Raw genomic sequence first — 10153 nt, 5'->3', positions numbered from 1 at the left:
CATTTATATTGCCTTTAAGGGCGGAAAGGATCTTCCAATTGAAGTCCAACATTTATATTGCCTCTGAGGACGACAAGGATCTTCCAATGAAAGTCCAATATTTATATTGCCTATGAGGGCTACAAGGGTCTTCCAACGGAAGTCCAAAATTTATATTTCCTTTGAGGGAAGAAAGAATCTTCCAGTGCAAGTAAAATATTTATATTGCCTCTTAGGGAAAAGATGATATTTCAATGGAAGACCAACATTTATATTGCATTTGAGGGCAACACGGATCTTCCAATGGAAGTCCAACATTAATAATGCCTCTGAGGGCGGCAATGATCTTCCAATAGAATTTCAACATTTATATTTCCTATGAAGGCAATAAGGATCCTTAAAAGGTTGAAACACATCTGAGTTGACAAATTCTAGCACATTTGATTACCTCATTAGTAAATTGAACTTAAATTAATTTTTAGGTTGCTTACCAACCAAGAAACCATCACACATCTTATAAAGCATTGTGAAACTTGGAAAACCTAGCATCATACATTGATTGGTTAATTTATTAAGGGATATAAATTTAAGGTGACCAAACCTTAGATGCCATACCCAACTCACGTGCTTCTAGTGATCATATGAGATCCTTCATCTTCATAGTTGCTAAAGTGTCAGATTTTTTTAAATCAACTATCACATAATCAAAATGAGGAGTGAGTGTGCTCATCACATTTTTTATTACCATTTTCTCACTCACCTCTTCACCACATCTATTTATTGTGTGAACCAAGCCTTGAATCTTTGGTGCATAAATTAGAATTATTTCATTCTTGTCCATTTATAGTAATACATACTGCCTTCTCAATGATTGCAGCTTCACACTCTTCACTTTGTCACCTCTTTCTTAGTATTTGATCAAAATATCTCATGCCCCCTTTGCAATTTCAACATGAGAAAATTTGTCAAAATTGGCAGCATTTATTGTTGCATGTATCGAGTACATAGCCTTGTAATTCTTCTTTTTATCTTCCTGATGAGCATTCTTTTATGCCTCTATAGCATTTGCATAAAGCTCTTGAATTCTATTGGCCACTACTTCAAGTGTGTCTTGATAGCCAAACAAAGCTCTCATTTGCTTGTATTATATCTTCCAATTCTCGCCATCAAAAATTAGAAATGTGTTTGAAAGACCATCACCACCAGACATTTTTACTCGGTTGACGATGGATTATTTTTTTATGAATTTGTGTATTCTACATAATCAAGAATCGAGCTTCGTGGTGCCAAATGTTAGAGCAAGAGCTTTCTTGCTCTTCCAAAAATGAAAGGGAAAAGAAATAAGAGATGAATTAAAAAGAAATAAAAATAGTACAATGCAGGCTTAATGATCATACAAAATGAGCTAAATCTTTTATACAATGTCACAATACTAACTAACTTATCTATTAGTTAATAAATGATAGTGTTAATTATAACAGTTTAACCACCATCTTAACTAACTTCTAATCATTTTAGTATTTGATTTACTAACAACAAAAATTTCTAAATCCGTAATTGTTTTTGTTTGAATAATATAGATATGAAGAAGTGGCAAATCACTCTAATCATTTTAGGATAATATAGAAATGACAAAATTTTCTCCATGGATTAGGGTGTGAAATATTCAAACGATGCAATTAAAGTAGAGTAAACAAAAACATGAGAGTAGTTATTTAAAATCGGAAAATCAAAAGTGCTAAAACACAATGGTGCTATAGCAATAGACCAATAGACCAAAACATTTGAAAGACAAACGTCGCAATAACAATTGGTAAATCTAACAAAATTTTCAGTATTTATATGAAATTTCTGGTATGGTATCAGAAATTTTAAAAAATTCAGTATTATGCAGGGATAATTTTATAAAAATACACTACTTAGAGGGATGACATGTATAAAATGAGGGGTGACATGTTAATTCCTCAAAAACATGAGACTAATTATTTAAAACCGAAAAATCAAAGTTGCTAAAGCACAATGGTGCTATAGTGGTGTTTGACGCAAATCATGAACCAATAGACTAAAACATTTCAAAGACAAAAGTCGCGACAACAAAATCAAATTAGGGTTGTGGCATCAAAATCTATCATTTGTTTACTAATTTGTCATTTAGTGTTAATTATACTCTTAATATTTTGGTGTTTAAGCTTCTTAAATACAACAACTAAAAGCTTCATCTAACTAAAAGATATGCTTATGCTTATATTTAATGTTTGAGAGTCACCCAATAGAAATAACTTTTGTAGAACAACAACATATTAAAAACCCAAAAACACTTGTATAATCTAGTGAATTTAACATTCAAATTCCACTTAACCAAAGGTTGAAGCTATTCATCTACAAATGACCTAAATTCTAGACAAAGCATTTTCATTTAGAACCGAAAGCAAGTGGTGAGAAGGAAAGAGAAAGTTCCAATGGAATAAAGGCAATACTATGCTTCACATTTTCATCTTTTGACACCGGTTTTAATTTTCATCAAAAACAAATGCAAAATCTTCAAACTTACACACCACTTTTTCTTCCTATAAATCCACACCTTCTTTCCTCTTTCTTCCTTTCCTCAACCTCTAACTCTTCTACCTCTTCCAATGTCAGATTCAATTCAAACCACCAAACCTCAAAAACCTCAAAAACCAACCGATAATGTTAAACAAAACCAACAAGACCCAAACAAATTTTCTTACAATTTTGTCTACAAAGCCACCATAGTTCTCATATTCTTTGTTATTCTTCCACTTTTTCCTTCTCAAGCTCCTGATTTCATCAACCAGAATCTCCTCACAAGAAACTGGGAACTCCTTCATCTTCTTTTCGTTGGAATCGCTATCTCCTACGGTTTGTTCAGTCGTAGAAACCAAGAACACGACAAAGACAACAACAACAATAACTCAAAGTTTGACTCTGCACAAACAATGGTTTCTCGGTTCCTACAAGTTTCGTCCTTTTTCGAAGACGAAACTGATCATCAAAACCAGTCTGCAGAGTCTGATGAAATTATGAAACTGCAAACATGGAGTAATCAGAATCAACACTTCAGAAACAAACCCATGGTTGTTGTTGCTCCACAGGTAAAAGACTCTGTTTTTGAAGATGAACAGAGTGGTGACAGTATCGAAAAAATCGAAAAGCCTCTGCTTTTGCCTGTTCGAAGCTTGAAATCTCGTTTATCTGATGATGATTCTGTTGTCCAATCTCAATCTTTTGATGGGTTGTCGAAAACAGGGTCGAAAAGATTTTCGAGCAATTCGTTTAACAGAGTAAGAAACTATTCAGAATTTGAACGTGTAATTGCGAATAAAATGAAAGAGAAAGAGGAAGAGATAGAGAAAGAGAACGTTGTGCTTGCTTCTCCTATTCCATGGAGATCGAGATCAGCATCAGCGAGAATGATGGAACCTAAACAAGAAGCTATTGAAAAAGCTTCTCCGATGAAATTCACTCCTTCGGAATCAATTGCGAAGGACGCGGAAGATTCGATAAAGAAAAAAAGTTTTAATTATAAGTCTTGTTTTCCTCCTCCGCCACCACCTCCACCACCACCAATGTTTCAGAAACCAATCTTCTTGAAATCACGATACCGTGAGAAAAATGGAAGAAACATAGCAATGAAAAATTCTATAGAAGAAGGAATGAATGAAAAAGAAGATGAAGATGAAGAACAAAATGAATATTCTACAGAGAAAGAAAGGTTTATTGAGAAAAGGGTGATTATGGAAACAGAGGATGAAGAAACAGAGAGTGAAGAAGATGTTGGAGAACAAAAACAGAGTGAAGAAAGTTGTTCAAAAACAGAGGAACCTTCTTGTTCTTATTCTGTTGGTGATGAAGGACCTGATGTGGATAAAAAGGCTGATGAATTCATAGCGAAATTTAGAGAACAAATAAGGCTTCAGAGAATTGAGTCTATAAAGAGAAGTACAAGAGTCGTAAGAAATTCTTCAAGATAATCTTCAACTTGAAGAAGAAGACCCTTATGTAGAACTATTATTATGGTTTTTTTTTTTTATAATTTGAATTGGATGTAATTAAGGTGAATGTTTTCTTTCCAAGTTATTAAGGTTGTGATTACATGATTCTAATTTATGGTATAGACATAACATAAGATCAAGTTAGGGATTGTGTTCTATCTCATGTGATGTTGGTGAGATGAGTATGGATAATTTGTGTTGTTCATATATTGATTCCAAATTTCTAGTGGCTCAATCAAGCAATGTAATTGAATGGAAGGAAAGAGACAAGTATTTTGCATCATGTGAAGTTATATAAAAATGACTTGAAATGTGTATGTTGGTGAGATGGATAAGTTGAGGTTTTCTTTTTGTGCTTCAAATTCAAATATGATGCATATAAAGAAAGGATGTCTCTCAATTATGGATTTCTTTACAAGTTTTAAATATAAAGTAGTTTTTTTTACTACTAATCTAAGGATTACTTAAATAAAAGTAAAGTTGATAGATAAAGGATATCTTATGTAAAACTAGACTAATTTGATTGGTTGTGTGTTCAATAAATTATACTCCAATCTCATATACAACAATAAGACCTATGAACTCTTGCATTAGTGGAGTAAAGTTTACCTTGTTTTCTCCAATCTCATGACTTTTATGCTTTTATCATCCGCCTGTGTTAATTGTCTCATATCACTCTTCTATAAATATAGTCATCTCAAATACTAATGTATTGGTGCTATAATTATGAAATACATGTTGAATGGTAATTGTCATACCTTAAATTTGTCTTACCTTTTATCAAATTTTTTGGTTTAGACTTTTCATTTCATCTGCATACTTCCACTAGATCATTTTGCACATCATGTATCTTTAATCAATAATTTGGCATGGGATCAAGAGTTTTCTTTGATTTTGGTTTTCCCTATTCAATGAGGGTTATTTGATTCCCAAGTGTAATACGGTGAACTGACTTTTATCCGAAATGTCGCGGTTAAGCAAGAGTCGCCACCGACTTTTATTTTATCCAAATAATCAGAAAGACTAAAAGAACGGGAAAAACCTTTTAAATAAAAACTGAGTTCTGTAACACCCCCATTTTATTCGCTATTATTTTAGTAATTATATTGTTTGGCATTTTTAATAATTCTTTATTTATTTAGTTATTATGTGATATAATAATTATTTAAGTATTTAATTATGAGTGTATGTTTGTGTTATTTGGCTTAATTGAGTAATTAGAGAGATATAACTAAATGGGCCTAAGTGATAAAAACATAATGGATGAATTGGTGGGTTAAGCCCAATTGACATAAGTGAGATAGTAAGAGAAGGTTAGGGTTTTAGAGGTTACTATTTTCATTTGGGGGAAAGGATAGGAAGAAGAGAAAAGAGGCAAAAGGGAAGTGGTGGAAGAGAAAAGTTAGAAGAAACCTCATTTTCGCAGCAAGTTTCAGCATTGAGTCACCTTAGAAAAACGGATGAATCTCTCAATCCAACCGTTGGATCGTCGCGTGGTTTTGTCACAACGTTCCTGACTCATAGAGGTAAGTTCTGACCGGAGCGATTTTGGTTTTGAGGGTTTTAAGTTCGTCTGATAAGCTGATTTCCGAACTGGTTTTTAGGTGTGTCTCTAAATTATGTTTGAAGGATTTATTTTGGAGAAAAGCTTAGAGTTATGGTGAAAGAGTCCATATTTGCCAAGGTAAGGGTGGGGTTCTTTCATGCTAAAGGGTTGTATGATAGTATGTTATGGTGGGTTTGATTCTATACTTTGATATCCATGTTCTTCTATGTTGCAATTTTGGGTATTTGATGATTTGTTGGAATGTGATGACATATATGTGATAAGTTGTGTGCAATTGATAATCTATGTGTATTAGAATGTTGTGTTTGTTGTGGGTAAACCATGGATAGTGAAATAATGAGTTTTGGTTGTAGAATTGGAAAATAATGGAATAGAAATATAATAGTTGAATTGAAATTAATATAGTTTGATTATTAATTGGATAATTAAATTATTAGTTGAATTAATTCCAATAAGCCTATGTGATTGGAATATACTTGGACTTGGACCAATTATTCGGTTTATCGGTAAATTACGGTATTTTAAGAAATTGACCGTAATTGTGTTTTGGTTGAATATTCAAGTTGAGAATAATATATTGTTATGCCAATGATGTTGTTTTGATAATTCACATTATTTCTACTTGATTTAGTTGATGATTAATAGTCGATTTGATTTACTTGACATATTGGCATATTGAGATTATTTTGAGAATTGACCAAAAATTGTGATTTCGGTTTGGATGTCTTTGTTGCGAGTAATGTTGTGATTGCCAATATGATTATTATTGTGCATTGTTATGTGATTAACCTTATGGTATGAATCCTAGCTAATTGTCGTTAGTTTAGTAGATTATGATGATAATTATGATGACTGTGTTAATATGTGAAATTGAGTAATTGTACCGATGTGCCGAAACATGATGATAATTGTAATGATCTTGATGATATGCGAATTGTATATTTGTGACGATTTTGTGAATACGTGATGTTGTATATATTTGTGAGGATGATTTTGTGACTAAGTGAAGATGAAATATTATAGTGACGTGAATTACCTCGAATAAATGGTAATGTGATTGTGATATAGGCTTATGCCTCGTGACGATATGTGATTTTGATGAGTATGTTGTGTTGTCTTGTTTGTCGAGTTACATTCCATATGCATACTCTGTGACGGCCTGAAAATTATGGCAAACATGACGGCCTAAAAACTATGGCAAACATGACGGGCCAAATGGCAATTGGTGACGGGGGTTGAAGCTCCGATTGGTACCACATGCATATGCATAGTTTGAGTCGCATTCGAGTTTGTATACCGAGTTGCATTCGATTCATTGTTATGATGTGTGGATGCATAGTTTGTGAAGTTGAATTCATTTGATATTGATTATTGATGTGATGTAGATATGACGTACGTGAATGAAACATATATGATGAGACTGTGAATATATATGTATTAATGATATATGTGTATAAGTTGGAATATATGATCCATGTTATTGTCGTGATGCAAATTGCTTATATTGAGAAGTGGTGAATTGTGTATGATATTATCTTGCTATATCTATTATCATACTTTCCTTTATACTGTTTGATATCTCACCCCTTCTGCTGATGTTTCCCCTACCATGGGAAATGGGCAGGTACTCAAGTATAGCTGTGGAAGTTTGTAGCTTCATCGTATCCGGTTGTTGTGTCGCTCTGATGCGTAACACTCGAGGGTTGTCTATATTGTTGTTTCTATGTTGTTCATGTTTTAGTTGTTGAGTTCCAAATTGGATAATGATAATTACTATGATATTTGAAGTTGTTTCCGATTAAATAAGATGATTTGTTTATAAAGTCGAATGTTATGATTCCGCTGCATATTAAAATGAAGTTGGTTTGTCTAAGAGCTGTTATAAGTTGTTTTGTGCTTCTCTGAGATTAAAGTGCTATGTATCTATTTATGAGTTGTTATATGAAGTAAATGGGATATCCCAAAGGCTTGTTGATAGTTTTTAAAATACTCTTATTTCTCGCATGATATTTTCGGGTAGAATTTGGGGTGTTACATTAGTGGTATCAGAGCAGGTCAGTCCGTCCGTCCAAGTTGTCGAGTCAGTTGAGTTGTGTGACAGTTGAATGTTGTTAGTGTTTTATTCCTTAGTACGCGACATGTGTGTGAAACACTGTTGGTACTTGTTCGTTTTGTTGCAGGGTTAGTTTGAGCGAAGTAGGGGAGAAGTTGTGCTTCTCGGATATGTTTCAGTTGTAAGTTATTGATGCAATATATTGCTTAAGAAGACAGAGCAAGCAATGTAGAAGTTTGTTGGTTTCCAAATTCGAAGGTAACATGGATTTATGATTTTGGTTGTTTAACAAGTCGGAACGTCTTGGAATAAGGATAATTGTTATAAGGTGGAATTTAGGAAGTTGCCATATTCTGCATTATTGGTGGACTGTGAAGTTATCAGTTTAAGTAACCGTTGCATAGGATGTTGACTTAAGAATAATGATTAAGCGACAGATTGCGGTAGACCTTGTCAAGGGATTCTTGGCAAGAGATTGGAAAAGTTGTCGAGGTTGTTGGAACGTTCAAGTCGGAGTTAGAAATGCGAAGGGACGAGTATGATTCCAATAATAAAAAGTGTTGATAATGGTGTAAAGGAATTATGTTCTAATGTTATCACAAGGTGTGTGTTAGCATGTTTATATGATTTTGGGAGTTATTGAAGTATGGTGCTTTTGGTGACGTAAAGGATTCTATTGCAGTTGAGTAACAATGGTTTACTCTACCATTATGGTTGTCGGCTATTTATTAACAAATTGAGGAACTGATCACCCTTAATCTCTTGTTGATAGTAGACGGGATCGTATTGGATGTGATAGACTTATCTTGCCAGCTTGATAATATTGGAAGTGAATGAGTCTGCGCAAGATGGTGCGATGTTGTTTATGTTGTTGGCAACTTTGGATGTTCATGAGAAAAGAGCGATTGGTGAATTACCGATAGCTTGCGCATTTGCATAAGTGTTTCTTAAAGATGTAAGTGATTTACCGCCGGAAAGAAAAGTTCAAATTTGGATTGATTTAGTTCCTGGAACCAGTCCTGTGTCGATGGATCCATATCAGATGTCAGCTTCAGAGTTGAAAGAGTTGAAGAGTCAACTTAAGGGTTTGCTTGAGAAAAGGTTTATTCGTCCGAGTGTGTCGTCGTGGGGTGCACATGTTCTGTTGGTTAAAGAAGAAGGAAGGTTCTGTGAGGCTTTGTGTTGAAGCAAAAAGGGAAAGTGGTAGCTTATGCTTCAAGGCAACTTAAGATTCATGACAGGAATTATCTGACGCAAGATTTAGAGTCGGCCACCGTTGTTTTTGTTTTGAAACTTTGAAGGCACTACTTGTTTGGATCGAGATTTGAGGTATATAGTGAACACAAGAGTTTGAAGTAGTTGTTTGATCAGAACGAGTTGATAATGAGGAAAATAATATGGTTGTAATTCTTGAAGGACTATGATTTTGGTTTGAATTACCATCCGGGAAAAGCGAACGTTGTAGCCAATGCATTGAGTAGGAAATAATTGCATATGTTTATGTTGATGATTCAAGAATTGGAATTGTTGGAATAATTTCGAGATTTGAGTTTGGTATGTTGAAGCTTACTTGTGGTATTCTTGAATCCGAGTGTAGGATTCGTCCTTCATTTAATTCCCAAAACAACCTTGAAAAATAAAGCAAGCAAAACAAACATTAAGTGATCCTAAGCTTTAAGGTAACCCCTCTTTTTTAATCGAAAGAATCCCCAGCAGAGTCGCCAGTTCTGTAATACGGTGAACTGACTTTTATCCGAAATGTCGCGGTTAAGCAAGAGTCGCCACCGACTTTTATTTTATCCAAATAATCAGAAAGGCTAAAAGAATAGGAAAAACCTTTTAAATAAAAACTGAGTTCGGTGGGTAATTATGCAAAGGGAAGGTGTAAGGCACCCTTTGCATCCATGGTTTTCCATGGGCTTGCTTTGCTCTTTTTAAAAGAAATGTAGAAGAAGAGAATACAGACTTTAGCTCGTAAATGAGCGTAGCCATATTGAAGGTTTATGAAAAAAGTGTAGAAAAAGATTTTTTAGAGCAAGGCAATTAGGAGCAATTACCTGGTTAGATGAAAAATGTTCTTTAGTCTTTCAGGGTGAAAGGATCTATCCACGCCATAAGAGGGCAGGAAGTCTTTCGTTTGGATGTTGAAGGGTCGTCGAATCATCGTTCGCCAAAGACTGTCCCTAGCCATAGAGGGGCAAGTAGTCTAAGAGAAGGATCAGAATAGCCATTTTTCGTTTAGGCAACCAGAGGATACCTCAGCCCTTCGTAGGCAACTTCCGAGGGACGAGATTATATTTAGTGTATCGAAGGTAGCATCATTAGGGACTTATGATCTTTGCATTAGTCGAGGCAACATGGCTGAGGTATCCTCGTATTCGAGGGACTTGGCTATTCTGCATTAAAACACAAGGCAACAGGCAACAAAAGGGGTACCATAAAAGGTGTGTGGGTGCAACAATCACGTGATTAATTCAAAATAATTTATCTTGTATTTAAGTGATTCTAATTCAATTCAGGGTTACCACTCCCTAAATTACT

At 34.4% G+C, this 10153-nt stretch overlaps 1 protein-coding gene across 1 annotated transcript; it reads left to right on the top strand.

Moving 5' to 3' along the window:
• Positions 1-2261: 2261 nt before the first annotated feature.
• LOC131606369 (uncharacterized) lies at positions 2262-4303 on the top strand. The gene has a single exon (XM_058878607.1). It carries the CDS (start codon positions 2613-2615, stop codon positions 3969-3971), a length of 1359 nt encoding a protein of 452 aa, XP_058734590.1. The 5' UTR covers positions 2262-2612; the 3' UTR covers positions 3972-4303.
• The last annotated feature ends 5850 nt before the right edge of the window (positions 4304-10153 follow it).

The sequence above is a fragment of the Vicia villosa genome, linkage group LG1 (assembly GCF_029867415.1).
Source record: "Vicia villosa cultivar HV-30 ecotype Madison, WI linkage group LG1, Vvil1.0, whole genome shotgun sequence".
Classification (NCBI taxonomy): domain Eukaryota; kingdom Viridiplantae; phylum Streptophyta; class Magnoliopsida; order Fabales; family Fabaceae; genus Vicia; species Vicia villosa.
This window is presented reverse-complemented; position numbering and strand designations above follow the sequence as displayed.

Excerpts from the sequence above, each read along its gene's own strand:
- LOC131606369 (XM_058878607.1), top strand. The coding sequence starts at position 2,613 with ATGTCAGATTCAATTCAAACCACCAAACCTCAAAAACCTCAAAAACCA.